We start from the raw sequence: 26,841 nt of genomic DNA, 5'->3' as shown, positions 1-26,841 counted from the left end.
CGGGTGCGAAACTTTGACTCGGTAATACTCTGTAGTTGTGGTTGATTATTACCAAGATTATTACTTCGCCCCAAGTGGAAACTCGCGAATTGCACACTACATAACCTGCAAACTGCAGGCTGGTAGAAACTTCTCTGGTAAAACAGTTGTTCGTGGTAAACACTAGCAAAGTCAAAAGACAGAATGTCTTCCAACTGAGCATTAAGGTAAATAGAAGGAAAAAAACAACACCAGCCGGGTGTCGGCTAGTAATAGATATGAAAAAGAACGGTGACAAATTATCACCGCGCTTTGCCTGCCTCGATGACCGTTCGTTACTCTTTAGGGTGTGCACAACAGATGTTGTGATTCACTCGCGACGGTTGTTGTCCTCCTCCCGCGAGCGTGGGATGCAAAGATGATCTAGTAACCTTAGCAATGGTCACTGTCATGGAATGCGAGTAGCAATGTTTGATCGATGACGACAAACGAAAATTGAAATATCACCAAAATGGTTAGAAAATCCCCAACAGCTAACGTTCAGTGAAACAAAATCGCACAAATGAGCAGCATTTCGCGCTCCATGCGCGATCGTTTGGAAAAACTCTCGGCCGGTCGTCGGCTGGCTGAGCGGCGCGGCGTGGCGTGGCGTAGCGCGGATAACTCATTCATGATCGCTCTATATGCACAGCGTTGTGTACAGAGAACCAGCGTTGTCTATATATATAACATATGAGGCCCTCCATCGGCACAGGTATTCCGTTCTCATCCTTCGTCCTCGTTGGATCGCATTGCGTTCGAAAGTAAAACGCTTTTTTCACGTATTCTTTTCGAGTTCTCGCAGACTAAAGTGTGTTGAGAAAAAAAAGCCAAACCGTAACAAATCCGCGTGTGTTTGTTCGTGATTTGTGTGCAATTCAAGCCAAATCTCAATTTACAAAAAAAAAAAAAATAACAGTGTTCAGGTGTTGTAGCTGGTTGATCGAAGCAACCGCAGATTACAGACGTGCAGTTCTAGATAAACGTCAAAAGTGTGTGCGTTATTGTGTCGTTTTTTTTTTGTGGCTAGTTGGAAACCTTGGAGCAGTAAACACTCTTTGATTGAAAGCTGATACTAGCGTGAATAGTGTGATTCTACTTTGGGGGGGAAACCCGTGTACGGCCTCAACATTTTCCTCATCAACTACAGCAACAGCAGCAGCAGCAGAATGCCGGGACGTCCCTTGTGGCAGGTAGGTGCTGGTGGCGCTACACTCAGTGTCAGATAATTATTAAACCTCGCGCGTGGCCCAATTTGGAAGTGACAGGAAGTGGCTCGCGTGGGGTCACATAAAAGTGCTATCTATAGTATTATAGTCAAAAGCAGGAACCGGTCCTCGCCATGGCGACACGCTGTGCTGTTAGAGGCGAACACCAAATGTGGTACTCATCATGAGTTTCTATGAAACTCGGCACAAGATACCTCTTCATTTTAATTCAATTTTCCCCATGAATATTGCTCTGATCATACATATCACCGTGTGCAGGAATTCACCTACTCTTCTTCTCACCTCCGTGTGGTGATTATGAATCGTTTAAGGGCCAATTAACGATCCACGAATTATTCGCATGCCAATTTTGCCTATAAATTGCGCTAATTTTTTCATCATTAAACTCAAACATTGATGAGTGCAGGAGCAAAAACAACACAGAAAAAAAAGAAACGAAACGAACGTCGTTCGTTCGTTCGTTCGTTCGTTCGTTCGTCCGTTCGTTGCCCAGCGCAGCAGCGGCTGGCGCATGGATGGATACCTTCACCTGCTGTGTGTTTGCTTGCTGGCAAGACAAGAAGGTGAAAAGAAGCTTATTAATTGATACCGTTCGTTTCTTCTTCCCATAAGCAGCGGATTTTCATGCATGATCGATTACAACAACATTAACGCCTTCGTAGCACGCGCTACGGGAGAAGTAAATTTTGCGATCGATAGGACCGAATTTTTCCTGGAAATATGGTTTATTTGGGTTGCTGACGATTGAAAAAGGCATTGTTTATTTGATTCCTTCGTAAAAACAAATTTACAGTCTCTTATGGATCAGCTACGATGTAAGTAATATTGTTCTTCCCAACCGATTCACACACCTCAGCTGCAGTGAATTCAATTGTTGATCTATGGTACACATCAGAAAAAAGAGATAAATAGTAAAACATTGGTATTAAGATAATACCATCTTAATACCAATGTTTTACTATTTATAGTGATGTACCTGCTTGTACGCACTTAGAGTAAGGTGAAGCATACCACAATAGATCAAACAATGGTCGCAGTGGTTCAGTCTTCTACAAGGAAAAAAAAAACATTGGCAGTTGATAACTTCTCCGATTTTATTCTTATTTTGAACATTCAGACAACACGTTGACTGACTCATAGTTGTAGGGAGACTGCAATTGTTTTTTTTTTATAAATTTTTCAATTTTTTGCACGCATCGTAGTTTAATGTAATTGTGATTTGAGGGTCTCACTCAATGTTACAGATATAAAGCTAAAATATCAAGTAGCACTTTTTTATAGAGAACCCACAGAGTCTGAATAAAAAGCGAGATAAATTAATATTAGGTTTATCTGTGGGTTAGCTTATTTGTAGGTAAATATTTGTTCGTTGAAAAAAAAATAACATTATCTGAAGAACCGATAAATAAGGAACCAAGAAAGTTAAAATAATCTAAAAGGACTGGATACCAGTGTTTTGAAAGATAAGGAAACGACGAATCATTTGCATGGTGCAAAGTGTGTCTCGATAAGTTAAGTGTCAAACGAGGAGGAAAGTCTTAACTCCAAAATGATATCCAAAATCAAACTGTGAAGAATCAAGGCAAATGATGTTGCTAGTGAAGTGAAGCCAACATGCGAAACTAGTGGCAAGAGTGCATGATTGTAATCTTTCGTTGATCATTGATGAATTTCAAAGCAACCAAAACTCTGATATTAGTGACATTAGTTGATGTTTTTCGTTGTTTCAATAAATTATTGACAAAAATCAAACTTCTTACAAAAAACTGAAATTCTGAAGTACCGTCAAGACTCAATTGCTTTTTCTGACTTACATTCTACCTCAAACAAACAAACAAACATATCGCTTATTCCAGTCTGATGGCGGAAAAAAATTCGTACTTAGATATTTGTATTCGACAAATCCTTACGAATGTCTGCGGAGAAAGTTACGTATTGTCAATCTCAAACACACAAATGCAGCTAATTTTCAAAAACATCCAAAGGACATTTTCGCTGATACAATGTAGAAATACTGGAACCGGCTGAATGCAAACTCGCGAATAACATACAGTGGAATTTCTAAATAAGACTGCATTGCGATGATGCACAATGATCTTATAACAATGACGTCGCGGGAAGAAAACTCTTGGCTGGCGAACATTTCTGTTGACGAGGCTGCAAATTTTAGAGCCAAAAATGATAATTTGGAAGTGAAACTTTATTTTGCGCAACTAAAAGAAATAAATACACTTGCATTTTGCAGAAAAATTAGCCTGTTTTGTAGTAGAACACTCACATCAGTGGTTGATCTTATATAGGATTTTAACTTTGCTTTTGGTTTCCAAATTTTTTCAGCGCCTGAAATCGGTTTTTAGTAAAGTTTGAATTTTTTTTATTTTCACTATTTCTATTCTACCCTTTTCGACATTCGCCCAAATTTTATTACTTTTATTCCACTTAAGAGTAAAGATTTCTATTTCTACTCTTTCTATTAATACCTTTTTTGTTTTTTTATGGTATCTTCTCTGGTGTTCAATAAAACCTATTTTAATTTAGCTTCAATCCAACTTTAATTTTTTGAGTCCAGTTTTTGCTCAATTCTTGACATTTTATAACGTTTAAAAACCTTGTTTGCAACTTTAATTTATTTGTCTAGCCTCAGAAGCAATTTTTTTTTGCGAGTTAAACCCGAATTTATTTTTTTCATTTTCAAAAACGTTTTTTTATCAGTTCTGACCCCAATTGGAAGTTGTTTCTCAGTCATTGAATGAAAAAGTCCTATGATTGGGTTTAAAAAAGTTGAAAAGCCAGGAGACCAGGAAAATTAGAAAAATTTTCGAAATAAGAATACGATTTAAAATGAAATTTAGATGCATTTACTATTTAGCAGTGCTTTCAGAAACAGTTTTCATTAAATTTTGAACCTAATTTCAAACTTTTTGATTGTCTTAAAGGACGCAAAAACAAAAAGCATCTCAAATTGGGCTCCTATCTGAGTAAAAGTCGTCTTGATTCTCCTGTTGGAGTTTTGCCTTATCCGGTCTACAGATTCTTTTTTCTGCGGTTTCTAATTTCTAATCCTAATTGAACCCTGAAGGTATTTTAGAATGCTGGTTAAAGAAACATAGATATCCGTTAGGATTCGCTACATATAATCGCAAGGCAACACTATGAAGCTTGCCACCTGTAGGTCGTTGGGTGAACTAAAGCTTGTCCACACAGCAAAATATCATGGTACTTTCAATCATTATAGGGGTTAGTTTACCCAAGTTTTTACGGTGGCTTTCGATCGACTATTCTATCTAGTTTTCTACGAGCGGTAATGGCGGACAGTGCACGCATTCCATTCCGACGTTTTCTGTAGGTCGGGTGGTTTTCAATCGCAGTAACGGAGTAAAAAACATAAAAATATTGTAACGTAGCATAGCAACTCTGATAAACAGTTTTTTTTTTATGATCCGCGCTTGCGCACGACAAAATTTAGATAACAAAACGCCCATTATTTGTTGAAGTTGCTATGCTACATTACGACGTTGTTATATTTTCTACTCCGTTACTGCGATTGAAAATTCCCTGACCTACAGAAAACGTCAAAATTGGCTGCGTGCACTGTCCGCCATTACCGCTCGTGTAAAGCCGGATATGGTCTTGATAAATAACAATTTTAATTCATTTCAACAATTTGCTTTTTGGCAAATCTCGCGTAATTTTACCAATCGACGTGTGTCGCAAAATGTGAACACCTTAGCAATGCTTTCATAATATTGGCGAAGGTTGTGCATAGAAAAAATTAAATCATTTTGTACTCGACGTAAATCTGATACAAAATCTTGAATCATCAGCTGACAGCATATAATTACACCCAGATGAAATGAATGGGATGAAAACGATGAAGAACAAAAGCAGGATTAAAATCAATGAACAAGTTCAGAATAAGTCCTGTGCCTATTTCACGCACTAAAAGATTTCTATTTAGGCCAGTAATTGTACTGCGAACCTTTGTTCAGCACATCACTTACAAAATTTCCACAGTATGTCGGAAATATAATGCATTATTGGGCTTATTTTAGGGGTCAGCTGGATTTAGACTAGATGATGGTTTTCAATCGACTATTGAAATTGATGCCGACAACAAATGCATGGGTTATTCTTGAAAATCTATTGTTCAAACGACTACAGCAAAGTCTTTTTTACACGGTTTTATTTTACACTATTCTTTTTTACGACGATTTTCCGAATAACGCGATTGTTTTTTACATCGTTTTCTCAAATAACGGGATTTTTTTACACGTTTTTTTCGCACAATTTTTCGTCTTCGCGTAAGTAACAGTAACGGTAACAGACTATAAAAGGCTGTTTTTTACACAGTTTCATTTTAACACGGTTTTCGTTTTACACGATATTTTTTACGACGTTTTTCCCAATGACGCGGTTTTTACGACGTTTTTTAAATAACATGGTTTTTTACGACGTTTTTCCAAATAACGCGGTTTTTACACTGTTTTTTTTTTCGCACGGTACTTTTTTTTTTTTTTCTTCACATAACATTTATTTGACACGGCACAAATACAATTTAATGTTTAACGGCGCCAATTATATCTGATGACTTAAAAACTAAAGCAAATTTTTTATCCTCGCTGCCGACTACGAGCTGAAATTAAGTCTAACTTAAAACTAGCATGGGATTTCCAATCAGTGTTTTGTTGTTCAATGGTCGTCTGATAATCGTCGAATGGCATGTATGGATTCGTTCTGCTGAGCCACGATGTCGTGAGTTGGGACAGAGGCTCGTAGTCCTTGGGTCCTGGTTCTGTTGTGCGGGGTCTGGTTGCTGGTTTTGTGCTTAAGGTTCAAACGTGTTCTTGTCGTTTTGTTGGGTGTAGACGGAGGGGAACGGGACTAGACTGGGGCGTGGATGGATTTCAGGAAAACGTATATAAGGGACATGTAGGATAGGTCACGGCTCGCCAAGACATCACGAACAGGAACAGCCGGCTGTCTACCCTCGGCCTGCAGGGAAGCTATTAATTTAGACCTGGCGTCACGGTGTACAGGGCATGACCAAACCACATGCTCTATGTCGTGATAACCTTCACCACAGGCACAGATACCACTTTCCCCGAGCCCAACACGACGGAGGAGCGCGTCAAATCTATAGTGATTGGACATAAGCCGGGACATCACGCAAATGAAATCCCGACCTACATCCAACCCCTTGAACCACGGGTTCGTCGATACTTTGGGGATTATGGAATGTAACCACCTTCCCAATTCCCCTCTGGTCCAAGCATTTTGCCAACTGATGATCGTATTCTGACGTACAAGTGCGAAAAATTCATTAAAGGCAATTGGTCTTTCATAAATATCACCGTTTGTTGCGCCCACCTTAGCCAAAGAGTCCGCTTTCTCATTACCCGGTATCGAGCAGTGAGAAGGGACCCACGCTAAGGTAATCTGAGTAGATTTTTCGGATAAAGCACTCAGATGTTCCCGTATTTTCCCCAGGAAATACGGAGAGTGCTTAACATCTTTCATCGATCGGAGAGCCTCAATGGAACTGAGACTGTCCGTAAAGATGAAATAATGGTCCGTGGGCATTTTTTCGATAATCCCTAGGGTGTACTGAATTGCAGCTAATTCTGCGACGTAAACAGAAGCAGGATTATCGAGCTTATGGGAGACGGTTAAATTGTTATTGAAGATACCGAAGCCAGTGGACCCATCAAGAAGTGATCCGTCAGTGTAGTACATATTGTCGCAGTTGATGTTTCGATATTTATTGGAAAAAATTTTAGGGATCTGCTGCACGCGTAAATGATCCGGGATTCCACGAGTTTCTTCTATCATGGATGTATCGAAAAACACAGTAGAATCAGAAGTATTTGATAAGTCGACACGATTTGGAATATTCGAAGAAGGGTTAATATTTTGGGACATGTGATTGAAATACAATGTCATAAAACGGGTTTGAGAATTAAGTTCGATTAACCTTTCAAAATTTTCAATCACGGGACGGTTCAAGACCTCACATTTGATTAGAATACGAGAAGACAGGCTCCAGAAGCGGTTTTTCAATGGTAGTACTCCAGCTAAAACCTCCAAACTCATCGTATGGGTCGACTGCATGCAACCTAAGGCGATACGCAAACAACGATATTGTATTCGCTCCAGTTTGATCAAATGTGTGTTTGCTGCGGAGCGGAAGCAGAAACACCCGTATTCAATAACAGACAATATCGTTGTTTGGTAAAGCCTTATAAGGTCTCCTGGATGGGCTCCCCACCATTGTCCGGTTATTGTACGAAGAAAATTCACTCTTTGTTGACATTTTTTCATCAGATACCTCACGTGACAACCCCAGGTGCCTTTAGAGTCGAACCAGACACCAAGATATTTGTGTACCAAAACCTGAGAAATCGTTTTACCCATTAATTGTGTTTGAAGCTGAGCAGGTTCATGCTTCCTAGAAAAAACTACTATCTCAGTCTTCTCCGGAGAGAATTCGATACCTAGCTGTAAAGCCCAAGCAGACAAATTGTCCAAGGTATCTTGCAATGGTCCTTGCAAATCGGCAGCTTTGGCTCCTGTAACAGAGATTACACTGTCGTCTGCAAGTTGTCTTATCGTGCATGAATTTGCCAGACATTCGTCGATGTCATTTACATAAAAGTTGTAAAGAAGGGGGCTTAAACATGAGCCCTGGGGAAGACCCATGTAGCTAATGCGAAAAGTTGCCAAATCGCCATGCGTAAAATGCATGTGCTTTTCGGACAACAAGTTGTGCAAAAAATTGTTCAAAATTGGAGAAAATCCTTGTCGGTGAAGTTTACCCGAAAGAATGTCAATAGAAACGGAATCAAAAGCCCCCTTAATGTCCAAGAACGCAGACGCCATTTGTTCTTTACGAGCATACGCCAGCTGAATATCTGTTGAAAGCAACGCAAGACAATCATTCGTCCCTTTGGCACGGCGGAAGCCAAATTGAGTTTCTGATAGTAGACCATTTGATTCGACCCAGTGGTCTAAACGACGGAGTATCATTTTTTCCATCAATTTCCGGATACAGGATAGCATTGCAATCGGCCTATAAGAGTTGTGATTAGAAGCTGGTTTCCCTGGTTTTTGGATGGCGATCACCTTCACTTGCCTCCAATCCTGCGGTACAATGTTTTGCTCCAGGAACTTATTGAACAAGTTCAACAAGCGCCTCTTGGCATTGCCGGGTAGATTCTTCAACAAGTTGAATTTGATTCTATCTAATCCAGGCGCGTTATTGTTACAGGACAGGAGGGCAACTGAAAGTTCTGCCATCGTAAAAGGTGATTCTATCGCGTCGTGGCCCGGAGACGCATCGCGAACAATATTTTGCTCAGGAACAGAGTCCGGACATACTTTCCTGGCAAAATCAAATATCCACCTACTTGAAGACTCCTCGCTTTCGTTGACCGTTACGCGATTCCGCATTCTTCGGGCTGTGTTCCAAAGAGTGCTCATCGATGTCTCCCTCGACGTCTCGTTCACGAACCGACGCCAATATCCACGTTTCTTTGCTTTAGCCAAGCTTTTAAGCTTGGTATCAAGCTCCGAATACCGTAAATAGTCGCCAGGTATACCTCCCGTCTGGTAGGCCTTAAACGCGTCGGATCTTTGCGTGTAGACATCGGAGCACTCTTGGTCCCACCACGGAGTGGGAGGCCGTTCTTTGATCGTTACGCCGGGATATTTCTTCGTTTGGGCTTGCAACGCGGCGTCGAGAATCAAGCCCGCGAGGAGGTTGTATTCTTCAAGTGGTGAATGATGTTGAATCGACTCGACCGCTTTTGAAATCATTTCCTCGTATAACTTCCAATCGACATTTCGTGTGAGGTCATACGGAATGTCAATTGGTCGCATGCGAGTTGACCCGTTAGTAATTGAAATAAGAATAGGCAGATGGTCGCTACCGTGAGGATCGAGGATTACCTTCCATGTGCAATCCAACCGTAGCGACGTCGAACATAAGGATAGATCCAAAGCGCTTGGGCGCGCTGGAGGTTTCGGGATACGTGTCATTTCACCGTTGTTTAAAATAGTCATGTCGAAGTCATCGCAAAGGTTATAGATTAAAGAGGAGCGGTTATCATTGTATGGGGAACCCCAAGCCACGCCATGAGAGTTGAAGTCTCCCAAAATCAAACGTGGCGAGGGAAGAAGTTCTATTAAATCAAAGAGCAGCCGTTGCCCAACCTGTGCTCTGGGGGGAATATATATTGAGGCAATACAAAGCTCTTTACCTTGTATTGTCATTTGACATGCGACAACTTCGATGCCTGGAATCGAGGGGAGGTTAATACGATAGAAAGAATAGCACTTTTTAATCCCTAAAAGTACTCCTCCATATGGGGTGTCTCGATCAAGGCGAATAATATTAAAATCATGGAAGTTGAGATCAATATTTGAAGTAAGCCAAGTTTCACAAAGGGAAAATGCATCGCATTTGTTTTTATTCATCAAAACTTTAAACGAATCAATTTTTGGTAAAATACTTCTACAATTCCACTGTAAGACAGAGATAGAATCCTTCATATACGCAGTTGAATTAGGCATCGAAGGATACAATCGCTGCGAGGAGAGGCCATTGGGCAGTCAACTGCTTCAAAAATGATCTAACTGTTGGGAGGAATGCTGTAAGAAAAATTTTAATTGGATCGGGTACATTGAAAGTTTCAAAAATCCAGTCCACAATGTCAGAAAATTTCACTAATCCAGAGTTTGTTTCATCAACTGGGAGTGTAAAAGGAGCAACTGGGGTTTTAGATGTTCCTGGCAGTGCTGGGAACTCCTTCTGGGACTTTAAATTTGCCAGCCCAGGAGGAGTTTGCTTCGGTTTTTCCGCAGCACTGTTTGGTTTGTTTGTAACCTTCATTTCACTTTGAGAAATCTTAGGACCTTTTCTGGGAAGTTTAGGAGAGGAAACACTTTTCCTCTTTCTAGACTCCCCAGGATTGGCGTAAGATGCTCCCGCTGGTGAATCGTCAGAATCGGTTTCCTCAGAGGGCAACAGATCGAAGGGGTTCGAAGTAACGGGAGAAGTGGTAACGGTCTTCTTCAGCATGTCAGCGTAGGAACGCTTTGAACGCTCTTTGAGAGACCGTTTTATTTTATCCCTGCGCTGCATGTACACCGCACATGTCGAGAGCTCATGCAGATTTTCTCCGCAGTGAATACACTTTTCAGCGTTAACACTGCAAGAATCTTCCGCATGAGACTCCCCACACTTGCCACAACGTGCCTTATTGCAGCAGTAGGCGGCTGTATGGCCTAACTGCTTGCAATTCAGGCAGTTCATGACGCGGGGCACGTAGAGCCTCACAGGGAGACGAACCCGGTGGATCGAGACGTGGCTTGGTAGTGCAGACCCGGCGAACGTAACTCGAAACGAGTCTGACGGAGTGTATACTGTTTTGCCACCGATGATCGATGCTGACCGCAATTGCTTGCAGTCGAGCACCTTTACTTCGGGACACGTTTTGTTCTTAAAGCACCCTTTGGCACTTTGTAGTATACACTCGACGGACAGACTCGAATCGGTTATGACACCGTCGATCTCCACGTCTCGTGCGGGTATGTAAACGCGATACTCGCGTGTGAAGAGCTCAGAGCAAGCTATATCGTTGGCCTCTTTCAGGTTACCGACCACGACACGGAGCTTGTTAGGCCGGACCTTGGAAATTTCGGTCACGCCCTTGTACTCCTTCGTCAGGTCTTTAGAAATCTGCAAGAGGTTCAACTTTTTCGATTTCGGTCCTGCCTTTGGCCGAAAATAAACAGTATAGCTGCCCTGGGCTCCGTCTGGGTAAAGCCTGGGGCGAGGGGGGACTGAAGAATGAACAGGGGAGGGGGTAACAGAAGGGTCAGGGTCAGAGGGGTTCGGGGATGGTGGCGCGGGAGGCGAGGGATCTACATCCATCGCGCTATGTTTAGCGCACTAGCGCTGACAAGAACACGTACCTTTTTATTTCTCCCTTCCAGTAAGGTTGGTTGTCCGATCGTTCGAAGTAGCAGCCGTTACAGCCAGCAGCACCAATACAGCAGCACCAAACAGCCACCAGCAGCGAGCCAGGTGTGAGATCACTCCACACAGCGATACGACTCGCTGACACTGATGGCTTCTTCTTTTTCCTCGTTTGTGTCTCGTCCACTGCTGTAGCACAATCCAGCCAGCAGCCAAATCGGCTTACGCACCAGCTGGCAGTCACGATGCGAAACAGTTGCACAAAGGAACGACCTTGAACCCGGATTTATTTCACTCGACCAGGCAAACAATGCCAACACTTGTTCACACGTCTTTTGTTTTATACTCTATCGGACCGATCACCAAACACGTCCAGTACTGATGCGTGTTCGGCACAGAATGATCGCACGGTACTTATAATCGTGTAAAAAAAACTTTACTGTATTAACGACTAATCATTTTCACCAAACTGTTCTTAAAACAACTAATTCATAATAAAATTTTGTCATGGTCATTAGACATTATCAGATTCACTATGTACTTTTTATTCCTGTTGTATTAACACTTGCGTACCCGACCCCTCCGGAGCCGAAAAAAAGAAAATTCTTTTACCAGCCATTCTGCAAAATTTGAACCAATTATGATCGAATCTTTTTCAAAAGATCACAAATTTATCATAGTTTTTGAGACAGTAGGGGGCATTTCGAAATTTTCCCTTGTTCCCGATTTATCGAGGGGAACCGTGGGGTAAGTATCCTTCCAGAGACACAGGCTTGATTAAAAACGGTAGGGAAACCTTGCTTGCGACATATCAAACTTTGAGTTTTTCCAAAACAATACGGTATTCGGCCACACAAGAAAGGTAATACATCGAAAAGTATTGCAATCAGGTACGATAAAGGATATATTCATTTTCAGACGTTTTTCATGTTCTATTGGTAAACAATGAATTGAGAATGCTTTAAAATTGCTTTATCACAGTGACCTTTTGTATGGTCAACAATTTAACGATGCATTGTGGTGAAAGTATATAAAATTAAACATAAATATAAAATTTAACAGCTTCACGGTTTTTGTGATCCATTTTATTATTCCCCAGGACTTTCATCGTCACCACTGGTTATACGAGTTCAACATTGCGCTTTGAGAAGAGATCTGGCACCTCTGACATGTGAAATCTAGTTGCCAAATTGGCGTTTTTTTTTCATCGCTTGTTGCTCTCTCTCTCTCTCTCTCTCTCTCTCTCTGAGTGTCTCTACTAAAAACAGTAGCAATTACTTTGATATTTTTCTGTGTGTGCGCATGAAATGTAGTTCACCCAACCGCCATCATTCTCGGAGGGTTGCCACTTTTTGTTGCCGTTGTTCGTTGAGTTGGATATCTATGTTTCAATAATCAAAGTTCCTAGTAATGGCCTTTATACATTTTTCGGGTATTTCAAACCGAATTCAATATTATTTATCTTTTTTTTTGATGTTGTGTAGAACCTTTAGAATCGAAGCACGATAAAATGTTCTATTTGTCCTGGAGTTGATTTTTTTAGAACTAGACTTTCCTAGGGTCGATGTACCAATAGTTGTATATGTAAGCAGTGGTTAAAATTATCAAATGAGTTTCACAACATTGAAACTATGCTTTTCCGTCGTTTAGGTGATACATTTTACCATGACAATCGGTTTAACTATCCGATATGCGATGTAAACAAAAGTGTTCATCGTTACTTGACGTCTCAAAATGAAGATAATACCCAACAAGAACGAAACAGAAGATATTCGGATTGGTTCATCTATCAATTCAAAAATAGCAACCGTAAAATGAAACTCAAAGGCAATAAAATCAATTTCGATTCGAGGTACTGATATTTTTTGAAGTGCAGTTACATTTTTTTTTATTTCGAAAATAATCTGAAATGGATAGCTATACTAACTGGAAGCTCTTCTCGTGATAACGATATTATCAAAACTAGAAAGCTTTGTGCAGGTATGGTTATCGTCCATATGTTTTCAACGTTGTAAAAAGTGCTTCAACATTAAAAACCTTCTTTTAGGGAAGCGTACGCTACAGGAAGTTGCTTTACCGCTGATTGCACGTGGGCGATGTCAAATGGATGTTGGGAGCGAATGCAAACATTCCTAAGTCGTTTTGGACGTCGGGAATATCATCCGGCATATCCGTACTAGTCATTCTTTTGAAGCGTATGAGCATGGTTTATTCAAAGATGGTGAAATTACACAGAAGAAACCAAGAATCATCACCAATAGACAGGTCGCTTTAGCTGGTCAATTGTTCATGAATTCAAACAATAAGTTTGTGATTATGATTGAACTTATTCATGAGAAATATCATTTATTAGAATAAACGTATTAAACGTTATAACTTAAATAAATTTAATGAATTATATACTATGATGGCTGCTGTAATTACGTATGAACTGGTCAGTCGGTTGCTTGTCGAATCCCAGAAAATTAATATTGAATATTGCATCTGAGCTCAACGTAATACAAATATTCAGTACAAGTTACTGACACTGATATTCGTTCTCATTTCCGTGATGATGATAATGAATTTCAACTTTGACAACATATAAACGAATGTGAACTTTGACTGAGGAATGAATACCAACAAACGTGTTCATCGAAAATCAACATTTCGATCTGTCTAGCGACCGTTGTCTAGCTACAGTTCATGTTTGTGCATAGAAAAGATATTTGACGCTAAGGTTGGCTTGATATCAGTCTGTTTGAGTTTCTAGGCGGTGATTTTTCTCAGCACTGTATCCATGGGCGTAGCCAGAATTTCAAATAGGGGAGGGGGGGACAAGCTCTTCAAAATTTCAGAAGTAAAAAAATGGTACACTAAGGTCGCTTTTTACACGGCTTTTTTTACGTGGATTCTGGAATTTACGCGGATTTCGAAATTTACGCGTTTTTTCTACGCGGGTTCTGGAATTTACGCGTTTTTTACGCGGCACGTATCCCCCGCGTAAAACCGACTGTAGTGTGTTTTGAAAAATAGAAATAAATACTAGTCTTTAGTGATTGTTCCATCAAGTCAACCAGTGAAAAGTTGTCCTTGACATCAGAGTGGAAAATTTGATTATTCTTTGTCCAACCGTGAATATAAATAGATGTTCTTTACTAAAAACTCTTAAGTTCATTCAAACCTTCGGACATATTATTTTGGCGACGAGGATCTCAAGAATCCACGAACATGGCAGAAGATAGAGTTGATCAGCAGCTGCAACCGGGAATTCAAGATATGATTCACAAGATGACCCAAATTTTACAGCGGATAGCGGTCCAGCAGGAGCAGCGTCAGTATCAAACCCCGGAGCAGATTTTGGAGTCCCTCTTTTCGAACATCATCGAGTTTGTCTTCGACGAAGAAAACGGAGTTATGTTCGGACGTTGTTGTTTAACCGCTACCAGGACCTCTTCGAGAACGATGCAGGCCAGCTGGATAATGCGGCGAAGGTACGTTTACTTCTCCGGAAGCTGGACACTAGGGTGTCCCAAAAAATCGATGTTGAAAAAGTCAAGGTGCTCAGCCCTAAATTGAAAAATAATGTTATTTATAGCATTTTTATAGAACATTTCGACTTTCTAAAATATTGTTTTCAGGTTGCCCAAACGTGCGATTTATGAAAAAATGACTTTTTTAAGCTACAAATCCACTCTTTTGCACTTTTTTCAATTCTGTTCGATTTCCAAATTTTCCATTTATTTTTTTATTTTTGTGGGGTTATTTTTGAATATTTTGCATGATTTGGTTCAGCATCGCATTCAATTATTTGACTCATAGAGCCTATTAAACATCACAGAAAAAAATTTTTTTTTCAATAATTTTTAGATAAAACCCTTTGAAACACAAATAAAAAAATTTTGATCAAGAACTGAAATTTTCATTGCAAAGCGGGATTCAAGACGAACATTTACATGACAAAAGATACTTGATATCTTATCGGGGGGCTGAGATATTGCCATTTTTATATGTGATGGAAAACTATGCATTTTAACAATTATGTTAAATAACTGTTTTATTTTGGAAGATAAAAAATAACAATGGTCGGAAAACAAATGCATTTTTTTATGGGTTATAACTTAGTAGAAGGTTTAAAAATTCGAAAAAATCTGCGAAAAACGTTAAAACCAAAATTGTGGTTTTTAGTGCCTTTTAAATGATGCTCGTAATATGTAAGAGATAGAAACATGATGTCTTCGGTTAAGTTTCTTGTTTTAAGATAACCTAAAACTTTTTTTTTTGTTCATCTATAATTTATTTGACACGGCACAAATACAATTTAATGTTTAACGGCGCCAATTATATCTGGTAGCTTACTTTCTAAAGTATCTTAATAACTAAAAGCAAATTTTTTATCCTCGCTGCCGACTATGAGCTGAAACTAAATGTAACTTAGGGCTATAATATTTGCATTAAAAGCACTGGTTTACTGTATGATGGTTTTCATTGCCATAGGTAAGCACATGTTCCGCTGCTGGGCCAAGATATTACGGACTGGCATATAGGGTTGTCTCCCTCGGGACCTGAGAGTATCGTGCGGGTCTAGTTGCTGTTTCCGGATCCGGGGTCTTAACGTGTTCTTGTCGTTTGGTTAGATGTAGGCGGAAGGGAATAGGATTAAACTGGGGCGTGGATGGATTTCAGGAAAACGTATATAAGGGACATGTAGGATAGGTCACGGCTCGCCAAGACATCACGAACAGGAACAGCCGGCTGCCTACTTTCGGCCTGCAGGGAAGCTATTAATTTAGACCTGGCGTCACGGTGTACAGGGCATGACCAAACAACGTGCTCTATGTCGTGATAACCTTCACCACAGGCACAGATACCACTCTCCCCGAGCCCAACACGACGGAGATGCGCGTCAAATCTATAGTGATTGGACATAAGCCGGGACATCACGCAAATGAAATCCCGACCTACATCCAACCCCTTGAACCACGGGTTCGTCGATACCTTGGGGATTATGGAATGTAACCACCTTCCCAGTTCCCCCTTGGTCCAAGAATTTTGCCAACTGATGATCGTATTCTGACGTACAAATGCGAAATATTCATTAAAGGCAATTGGTCTTTCATAAATTCCACCGTTTGTTGCGCCCACCTTAGCCAAAGAGTCCGCTTTCTCATTACCCGGTATCGAGCAGTGAGAAGGGACCCACACTAAGGTAATCTGAGTAGATTTTTCGGATAAAGCACTCAGATGTTCCCGTATTTTCCCCAGGAAATACGGAGAGTGCTTAACATCTTTCATCGATCGGAGAGCCTCAATGGAACTGAGACTGTCCGTAAAGATAAAATAATGGTCCGTGGGCATTTTTTCGATAATCTCTAGGGTGTACTGAATTGCAGCCAATTCTGCGACGTAAACAGAAGCAGGATTATCAAGCTTATGGGAGACGGTTAAATTGTTATTGAAAATACCGAAGCCAGTGGACCCATCAAGAAGTGATCCGTCAGTGTAGAACATATTGTCGCAGTTGATGTTTCGATATTTATTGGAAAAAAATTTGGGGATCTGCTGCACGCGTAAATGATCCGGGATTCCACGAGTTTCTTCTATCATGGATGTATCGAAAAACACAGTAGAATCAGAAGTATTTGATAAGTCGACACGATTTGGAATATTCGAAGAAGGGTTAATATTATGGGACATGTGATTGAAATACAATGTCATAAAACGGGTTTGAGAATTAGGTTCGATTAACCTTTCAAAATTTTCAATCACAGGACGGTTCAAGACCTCACATTTGATAAGAATGCGAGAAGACAGGCTCCAGAAGCGGTTTTTCAATGGTAGTACTCCAGCTAAGACCTCCAAACTCATCGTATGGGTCGACTGCATGCAACCCAAGGCGATACGCAAACAACGATATTGTATTCGCTCCAGTTTGATCAAATGTGTGTTTGCTGCGGAGTGGAAGCAGAAACACCCGTACTCAATGACAGACAATATCGTTGTTTGGTAAAGCCTTATAAGGTCTCCTGGGTGGGCTCCCCACCATTGTCCGGTTATTGTACGAAAAAAAAAATCACTCTTTGTTGACATTATTTCATCAGATACCTAACGTGACAACCCCAGGTGCCTTTAGAGTCGAACCAGACACCAAGATATTTGTGTACCAAAACCTGAGAAATCGTTTTACCCATTAATTGTGTTTGAAGCTGAGCAGGTTCATGCTTCCTAGAAAAAACTACTATCTCAGTCTTCTCCGGAGAGAATTCGATACCTAGCTGTAAAGCCCAAGCAGACAAATTGTCCAAGGTATCTTGCAATGGTCCTTGCAAATCGGCAGCTTTGGCTCCTGTAACAGAGATTACACTGTCGTCTGCAAGTTGTCTTATCGTGCATGAATTTGCCAGACATTCGTCGATGTCATTTACATAAAAGTTGTAAAGAAGGGGGCTTAAACATGAGCCCTGGGGAAGACCCATGTAGCTAATGCGAAAAGTTGCCAAATCGCCGTGCGTAAAATGCATGTGCTTTTCGGACAACAAATTGTGCAAAAAATTGTTCAAAATTGGAGAAAATCCTTGTCGGTGAAGTTTACCCGAAAGAATGTCAATAGAAACGGAATCAAAAGCCCCCTTAATGTCCAAGAACGCTGACGCCATTTGTTCTTTGCGAGCATACGCCAGCTGGATATCTGTTGAAAGCAACGCAAGACAATCATTCGTCCCTTTGGTACGGCGGAAGCCAAACTGAGTATCTGATAGTAGACCATTTGATTCGACCCAATGGTCTAAACGACGGAGTATCATTTTTTCCATCAATTTCCGGATACAGGATAGCATTGCAATCGGCCAATAAGAGTTGTGATCAGAAGCTGGTTTCCCTGGTTTTTGGATGGCGATCACCTTCACTTGCCTCCAATCCTGCGGTACAATGTTTTGCTCCAGGAACTTATTGAACAAGTTCAACAAGCGCCTCTTGACATTGCCGGGTAGATTCTTCAACAAGTTGAATTTGATTCTATCTAACCCAGGCGCGTTATTGTTACAGGACAGGAGGGCAACCGAAAATTCTGCCATCGTAAAAGGTGATTCTATCGCGTCGTGGCCCGGAGACGCATCGCGAACAATGTTTTGCTCAGGAACAGAGTCCGGACATACTTTCCTGGCAAAATCAAATATCCACCGACTTGGAGACTCCTCGCTTTCGTTGACCGTTACGCGATTCCGCATTCTTCGGGCTGTGTTCCAAAGAGTGCTCATCGATGTCTCCCTCGACGTCTCGTTCACGAACCGACGCCAATATCCGCGTTTCTTTGCTTTAGCCAGGCTTTTAAGCTTGGTATTAACCTCCGAATACCGTATATAGTCGTCGGGTATACCTCCCTTCTGGAAAGCCAAAAACGCGTCGGATCTTTGCGTGTAGACATCGGAGCACTCTTTGTCCCACCACGGAGTTGGAGGCCGTTCTTTGATCGTTACGCCGGGATATTTCTTCGTTTTGGCTTGCAACGCGGCGTCGAGGATTAAGCCCGCGAGGAGGTTGTATTCTTCAAGTGGTGGATGATGTTGAATCGACTCGACCGCTTTTGAAATCATTTCCTCGTATAACTTCCAATCGACATTCCGTGTGAGGTCATACGGAATGTCAACTGGTCGCATGCGAGTTTACTCGTTAGTAATTGAAATAAGAATAGGCAAATGGTCGCTACCGTGAAGATCGAGGATTACCTTCCATGTGCAATCCAACCGTAGCGACGTCGAACATAAAGAGAGATCCAAAGCGCTTGGGCGCGCTGGAGGTTTCGGGACATGTGTCATTTCACCGTTGTTTAAAATTGTCATATCGAAGTCATCGCAAAGGTTATAGATCAAAGAGGAGCGGTTATCATTGTAAGGGGAACCTCAAGCCACGCAATGAGAATTAAAGTCTCCTAATATCAAACGCGGCCAGGGGAGAAGTTCTATTAAATCAAAGAGCAGCCGTTGCCCAACCTGTGCTCTGGGGGAATATATATTGAGACAATACAAAGCTTTTTACCTTGTATTGTCATTTGACATGCGACAACTTCAATGCCTGGAATCGAGGGGAGGTTAATACGATAGAAAGAATAGAACTTTTTAATCCCTAAAAGTACTCCTCCATATGGAGTGTCTCGATCAAGGCGAATAATATTGAAATCATGGAAGATGAGATCAGTATTCGAAGTAAGCCAAGTTTCACAGAGGGAAAATGCATCTCAAAACTTTGAACGAAGCAATTTTTGGTAACATACTTCTACAATTCCACTGTAAGACAGAGATAGATACATATACGCAGTTGAACTAGGCATCGAAGGATACAATCGCTGCAAGGAGGGGCCATTGGGCAGTCAACTGCTTCAAAAATGATCTAACTGTTGGGAGGAATGCTGTGAGAAAAATTTTAATTGGATCGGGTACATTTAAAGTCCAGTCCACAATGTCAGAAAATTCCACTAGTCCAGAGTTTGTTTCATCAACTGGATGTGCAAAAGGAACAACTGGGGTTTTAGATGTTCCTGGCAGTGCTTGGAACTCCTTCTGGGACTTTAAATTTGCAAGCCCAGGAGGAGTTTGCTTCGGTTTTTCCGCAGCACTGTTTGGTTTGTTTGTACCTTTCATTCCACTTTGGAAAATCTTAGGACCTTTTCGGGGGAGCTTAGGAGAGGAAATTTTTCCTCTTTCTAGACTCCCCAGGATTGGCATAAGATGTTCCCGCTGGTGAATCGTCAGAATCGGTTTCATAAGAGGACAACAGATCAAAGCCACTTTGCAAAATACACTCGACCGACAGACTCGAATCGGTTATGACACCGTCGATCTCCCCGTCTCGTGCGGGTATATACACGCGATACTCGCGTGTGAAGAGCTCAGAGCAAGCTATAGCGTTGGCCTGTTCCAGGTTACTGACCACGACACGGAGCTTGTTAGGTCTGACCTTCGATATTTCGGTCACGGCCTTGTACCCTTTCGTCAGGTCTTTCGAAATCTGCAGTATATTTAACGGCTTTGATTTCGCTCCTGCCTTTGGCCGAAAAAAAAAAACAATATAGCTGCTCTAAGATCCGTCCGGGTAGAGCCAGGAGCGAGGGGGGACTGAAGAATGAACAGGGAAGGGGGTAACAGAAGGGTCAGGGTCAGAAGGGTTCGGGAATGGTGGCGCGGGCGGCGAGGGATCTACATCCATCGCACTAAGTCAAGCGCACTAGCGCCGACAAGAACACGTACCTCTTTACTTCTTTCTTCCAGCAGTGGTTGTCCGATCGTTCGAAGCTGCAGCCGTTACAGCCAGCAGCACCAATACAGCAGCTCCAAACAGCCACCAGCAGCGAGCCGGGTGTGAGATCACTCTACACAGCGACACAACTCAACTGTCAACTGTTGGCTTCTTCTTTTTCCCCTTTTGTGTTGAAATTCTTGTCCACTGCTGTAGCACAATTCACAGCAGCCAAATCGGCTTACGCACCAGCTGGCAGCCTTGAACGCGGATTAATTTCACTCGACCAGGCAAACAATGCCAACACTTGCTCACACGTCTTTTGTTTTATATTCTATCGGAGCGATCACCAAACACGTCCGATACTGATGCGTTTTCGGCACAGAATGTGCAGATAACATTGATAGCGTATAATTCCCAATGAATTTGTCTCGTTATTGACGTAGAATACGTCTTACGGCAACAATTACAGGGACCCAATTTCAATACAGGGATCCAATTTCAAAACCGAAAACATCGAGAGCGTCACAAAAATTGTCCAATTTCAAACGTTTTAAACCCAGTCAGTTTAACCGATTTCCGTCATTTTTGCAGCAATCGATTGGAAAATCATTCAAGCACCTGTCCAAATGCAGAAAATTGTAATCCGATTGTTCAAACTATTGTAATATTGAAAATTGTTGAACAATGTCGAAACGCAAATGTCGATTTTTGATTGGTCGCTTGCTGCCTTTCCCTAAATAGGACGACAGAATGGAGTACCTAGTTAGCCGGGAACAGCGTTGCCAACCCTCCAGTTTTTCCTGGATATCTCCAGTTTTTTTTAAGATCACCAGCAAAACAGCTGAAGGTTGAATATTTCCAGTTTTTTGAAAATTGTTCCAGTTTTATCCAGCTTTCTATTCATCACCACATTTTTTTAACTCATTCCAATTACATGTATGGTGTTTCCAGTATTTTGTGCATTCATGCCCCTCGGTTGTAAGATTTTAATCGATATCCACTCAATTTCAAGTACGCCAGTGACTATAATCTCCATCAGTAAAAATTTTCTTTCAGCCTTTTTGGTTACATGTAATGATACGGTGCAGCATTTTTGAACCGAAAATCAAATAAATTACTGTAAAAGCTTCGAATTTATATATCCAGTTTTCTCCAGTTTTTGTTTTGAATTCTTCCAGCTTTTTATAAAAAAAGGTTGGCATCGCTGGCCGGGAATGCACTCTTTGGGCTATATAAGAGACTTCCAAACTTCTCGGGAGGCGTTGCAATATTCAAACTGGGTGTTGCAATACTCAGTAAAGCGATTCCAAACTTATGACGGGTAGTGTAATTGCTAACAAATCACCTCATGTAGAATTTAATTATCACTGTGAATCATTCAAAACTAAATAAAAAATTTGCCATGTTGAAAAAATATTCACTTGTCAATAAATGGCATTGACACACACAATTAACCTCAAAGTTTATCTGAAGAATTAACCCCAATTCAGTGTATTCCCAAACCTATTTCAAGAAATACATTGGCATAAGACAGGCTGTCGTATTCTACGTTACCTCTGCGGTCGTGTCTTATAAACAACCTCTTCAACTTTTTTTATAACTGTTTTATAGCTATTTAGAGGTTCGAATATTACTGTTTGTATAAAACAATGAATAAGAGCTGTCAGCGTCGTACATTTCTTGAGAAACTGAAAAAATATTTTCCGTGATTTTAAACTCACATCACACAACCACATCTCAATTATATAACTATGTAACTGTCCCAAAGAGCAATATTTTGTATAGTTTTGTCAGTGCTAATAGGCTCTTCAATACTAACATTCTAATCTCAAAATTTTCACATCATGAGAATATGTGCCTGAAATTTGCACTTTTTCAAATAATATCTAAAATTCTACTGATTACTTTACTGAACTAATTTTAAAAATACAAAACTCTGAGAAATTCTGTTCAACAGTAGTTCTTACGCATAAACCTATCATAGATAGCCGCTTTCAAGGTACCTAATGTATCTTTTTACGCGTCGTTGAAATATGTTAACTATAGATACACGGAGCTAAATGATAAGTGAATAGTGGCTATAGATAAAATAATCATAATTTTGGATTATTTTTTAAATTGTTACACATTCTATTATAATTCAACCTAATCACTAGTGAGACAGTCATATATTGGGAAAAAATATGTTTATGAATGAAAATATGTCGTTATTAAATTCAACATATTTATTAAGAAATTGGTTACAAATAACAATATTCACAAGCATTCCAAAGGGTTTTTTTTTCTTCATCTAACATTTCAAAGTGTTGACGACATTGTTGTAAAATAATCACATTTCCTTATCAAAGCGGTGTTCCGGTTGTCATTTTGAATTAAAATGTTGATTAATTTCTCAATAGTGTGACTAATGGTACACATCTACTATGGGAGATTGTGTGAACAAAAAAAAATCTACTATGGGAGCAAGTGCCCTACATCATAAACAAAAAAATAAAGAAAGCCGCACTATGTTAAACCACAGGAAGGCAAAAAATGAGCTAAAAATAGCCCATGATTTTGTCGATTTATTATGCCACTGTCTGCCCGGTCGATCGTGGAAGTGACGACCGGCTGCCGGCCATCAGCAACAGCCGGACCACAGGACGCGCGGGACTGGTGGAAAATTCGATCTATTTCTGGAGCCGTGAGTAATTGAAGAAAAAACAAAGCCGCGTGCCAGAGGCGAAATGTTTGATTTGCGATTTGTTTTCTCTTGCTAGTTTTACAGTCTTTCCCTGTAGAGAATTGGTTAAGTTTCTCAGAAAGTGGTTACTTATCCAGATTAATTTGAATTACTTTGTCAGCTTTTGAGTCTAAGTATTGTTGAAAATGAAAACTGAATTAGAGAAAGTACTACTCTCCTGGCCCAGTCAAGCCAAGCGATAAATTGGTTCGATCAGGCGTGCTCCGCGGGTCGAAGCTCTTGAAGTGCAAAAAAGTGGGTGAATGTACACACAAACACTTGCTGTCATTGACTGTGCGTGGAAATCGAATGGAAGGAATTCTATGCATTTGTGAAGACAAATTCTTCTAAGTGGCGCTCTGGCCGAGTTTTACTTCAAGTTTGCTTGATTTGCAACTAGCGAACCATCTCCGGATCAACAATAATAAATGCACTGTGAATTGACTGGTTTCGAACCAGTGCACATGGCTGCATACGCGATGCGGCGTGTGCAGCGCTCATTTTAATACACGGTTTGGCTTTTCGGCATTTTTTTTCCGCTTGTTGCTTGCCTGCTTACGTTTGTTGTGCTGTGCTCGAGATAAATAAACATCGGATGTTGATGATGATGATGATCGTAATGATACTGGATGTTGATAACCCATAGCAGGCCGGTCGATATTCTGCGATTCCGTCATGCATAACAAGAAAACAGAAATGCATCATCATAGTTTCAGTGCTTGCTTTGTGATTTGCCACTATGAGTGCCGTTAAGAAAGACATCAATTTTATTTATTGTTTATTTATACCGTTTGTTGGCTCTGACAGGTGAAAATTAATATATGTTGTACAACTTCGATTGCGGGCGAGCAAATATTATGCTAGAGGATATAGTTTGTTTTGACAAGAAGCAATCAACAAGATTGATTGTATTGAAAGTTGTTCCCGTTTATTTGAGCGTCTTCAGCTAGAATGAATTGGTAAAATGCAAAAACTCAATGGGTTTTTTTTCCGCGCGTGGAGGAATTTTAACTTGAACAATTTGTTTAATACTGTTTAATTATAGGTACATGTGAATTCTAGCGTCTTGCACGATTGTCAGCTCAGTGGGCGATCCATGTTTGAATAAGTTCAAAAATACGTTCCTTGGCGGCTCGCATCTCCGGTGAATCGGAATCAGTGATCGATCCTCGATCCGCACAATGTGATGCCACTGTTAATAAAAGTAATGGATAATATATTTTAGAATGAGAACAAGAGATTCTTCACTTACAAGGTATCACCACCGCTGGTGAGAATTCGTTTAAGTCTTCCTGTATTCCCGGTGGACGCCAAGGGTCAATCTGTCCCTGGGTGAAAAACACATTGGTAACGGCTGGATTCATGTGCCCATAGATGGTGTTAGTGCGAGCAATGTGCGCCTCCATCTGTATCGTACTGAAGCTGGGTAAAAGATTTAAAACAAGTGTAAAAAGTTTGTGCTTTTAAGACCTACATTCCATTATATAAATCCTTGCACATTTGAAGGAATAGATCAACAGGGAAACTAGATCCAAAAATTTGGTTCACCGATCCGGAAGTTTGATGCCATCCATACTCCGCACAAACTTGATAGTACCATTGTCTCACTCAAATCAGTCAGTCAGACTTTCGAAATATTGAAGTTTTTTTTCCACTTACTTGCGTGTTCATTCGCTCCATGATTCCACGATGTATTCCGATAAAATTGAATGAAACTCGCGTATGTAGAATCGATGCAGAGGCTGACATCCCGTGTGTGCCATTTGGCCAGAGCCGCCATGTCACTATCGACCGATTCGTCGTTTACGATGTCACACATTGCCTCGATATCCCCCGGCCAGTGATACTGGACAACCAGCGCCATGTAGAGCGAAATGGACCAGAAAAATATCCTCCTATCCAGAGTATTGGAAAAATCTATATTATCACATAGCATGAACTCCTCGCGCACCCGATCAAATTCCTCTCGATCCAGCAGGGATTCGGTTTGATTGAAGGCTCTGCCGATTCTTTCGGCACAAGCATCCCCTCCAACTAGCCGTATAGAGTCCGACACAACTTCGTAGTACTCTGCAATTTATAACCATAACCGTGATTGCACGAAATAAACGAATTCCTTTGACTTACCCACAAAATCCAGTTTAGCCAACAATGGCGCACTCGAAGCCCACGCACCATCTATCAGATGGGGATACTTTTGGCGGAACCACGTAACCATCGTCGCAGAGTATGACCCACCGGCCATGATGACGCTAGCATTGGAGGCGCCCTCGATAGAGCTTTTTATTTCTTCTACAAAGTGGGCTAAATCAGCGAGCGCTTGATCAATGTTCAGGAACTTAAGTGAATCGGTTCGAGTGTTCCTGGCAGGGCGATGCAAAATATGTTAGAAAATTGTCTGATTGGTAAACTAGTGTAAATTTATTACACAGTCGGACGACTAAGGCCATAATATCTATGCTCAGTGTAGCATAGATAAGCCCCAAGAGATTTTGCCATATCGTAGAAGTGACCTGAGGAAATACTAACAGCACTAATCGTCCATTCTCCTCCCACCATGACGAACAGCGGTCCTCCTGGTCGGTAATGTTCTCGATTCTCCATGTAGCGCTAGGTAAATGAATCACAAATATTCATCGGAAAAATGTAATTTTTTGCCAATCTCACCATACTCCACGTGGAAGGATTTTGAGGATCAAAATTATCAACTTTTTGCCGTATCCATTTTGTTTGCACCGAGCTGACGTTTGTTGGCGCTATTGCGCCTCCTAGCGGAGGTTCTCTATGCAGTCGCTCCCAGGCCTCGTTGTGGCCAGTCGCTAGAACTGTGCACGGTCCCCAGATGAGGATAAACAATAACAGCAGCTTCATGACTCTACTCTAACACAACTGGCTGGCTACCAAGTGGGACGCTTTTAAACAAACTTTATCGGTTTTAAGGTGATTCCGCAGCGTGGGAAATCAGCCTTATCTTATCAACGTCCGCTGCAGGAACTGGTGAGATTTCAATGAGTAAATAACGCAATTGTATTTAATTTAAAGCAATAAACCGATTTATGTCGATAATTGCCTTCATTTCGAAAAATCTAATCTTTTGTTCGATTTGAGCACGTTTCACTTCAGGGCACGGTTCAATTTTGGTATGGTTCGATTTTGGCACGCATGTTCCCAAAACGAGCGGGTCTGTTTAACCATATTTTTTAGCTTTCTTGTTTTTTTTCTAACCAATCTAAGCGCAACAACCGGATAACCGGAATCGGTAAAACGGTACCGGAGATATGACCGGAACACGTTTTGGTAATATAATCACGCATGTTACATAGCAAAATGGGAACTCCTGAGCAACCCAACCCAAGCAGCACTTGCAACATGTTTTCAAATGAGACTGCTCAATATTTGTTGTTTTAAAGCCTTTTCAACAGTGTAAGAAACTTTCCCGGTTACTTTAAAGAAATTTAAAAGAATTGAGCAACATTTTGTTATTTACGTGTATCATTCTCGTAACTGAACACTAGAAATTGCTCAATAGTTTTCCGCAATCTATTCCCAACTGCATATTTGATGATGCTTTTTAATAACGATAATGTCACATGATGTTACATATTGTTGTTTAGTGTTCGACATCGGACCGGGTAGGGTCCGGTAAAAGTCCGGTCCGAAGTCCGATCGGACCGGAACCTTCA

General features: G+C 40.9%; 2 protein-coding genes across 3 annotated transcripts in view; one reads left to right on the top strand and one right to left on the bottom strand.

Moving 5' to 3' along the window:
* The first annotated feature begins 721 nt into the window (after positions 1-721).
* Positions 722-26,841, top strand: part of LOC129717968 (muscle-specific protein 20-like) — a 151,096-nt gene continuing 124,976 nt past the window's right edge. Inside the window, exon 1 of the mRNA XM_055668293.1 lies at positions 722-1,211. Coding sequence (XP_055524268.1) covers positions 1,188-1,211 — 24 coding nt within the window. The 5' untranslated portion in view covers positions 722-1,187. The remainder of the gene's footprint in view (positions 1,212-26,841) is intronic.
* On the bottom strand, positions 23,953-26,224 carry LOC129717948 (thymus-specific serine protease-like). 2 transcript variants are annotated; one of them, XM_055668253.1, is made up of 7 exons: positions 25,826-26,224; positions 25,587-25,768; positions 25,286-25,521; positions 24,818-25,228; positions 24,633-24,765; positions 24,411-24,580; positions 23,953-24,350 (listed from the first exon to the last, which is right to left on the bottom strand). In XM_055668253.1, the coding sequence occupies exons 1-7, from the start codon at positions 26,027-26,029 to the stop codon at positions 24,241-24,243; spliced, it is 1,446 nt and encodes a 481-aa protein (XP_055524228.1). In that variant the 5' UTR covers positions 26,030-26,224; the 3' UTR covers positions 23,953-24,240. The 2 variants fall into 2 exon arrangements, with proteins under 2 accessions (XP_055524228.1, XP_055524234.1); XM_055668259.1 differs by having other exon boundaries at positions 24,633-24,744.

The sequence above is a fragment of the Wyeomyia smithii genome, chromosome 1, assembly GCF_029784165.1.
Source record: "Wyeomyia smithii strain HCP4-BCI-WySm-NY-G18 chromosome 1, ASM2978416v1, whole genome shotgun sequence".
Taxonomy (NCBI): Eukaryota; Metazoa; Arthropoda; class Insecta; order Diptera; family Culicidae; genus Wyeomyia; species Wyeomyia smithii.
This window is presented reverse-complemented; position numbering and strand designations above follow the sequence as displayed.

Excerpts from the sequence above, each read along its gene's own strand:
- LOC129717948 (XM_055668253.1), bottom strand. The coding sequence starts at position 26,029 with ATGAAGCTGCTGTTATTGTTTATCCTCATCTGGGGACCGTGCACAGTT. Across the intron at positions 25,522-25,586 it reads GGCCTTAGTCGTCCGACTGT|GAACACTCGAACCGATTCAC; the intron begins GTAATAAATTTA and ends TCGCCCTGCCAG. Across the intron at positions 25,229-25,285 it reads GGCTAAACTGGATTTTGTGG|AGTACTACGAAGTTGTGTCG; the intron begins GTAAGTCAAAGG and ends TATAAATTGCAG.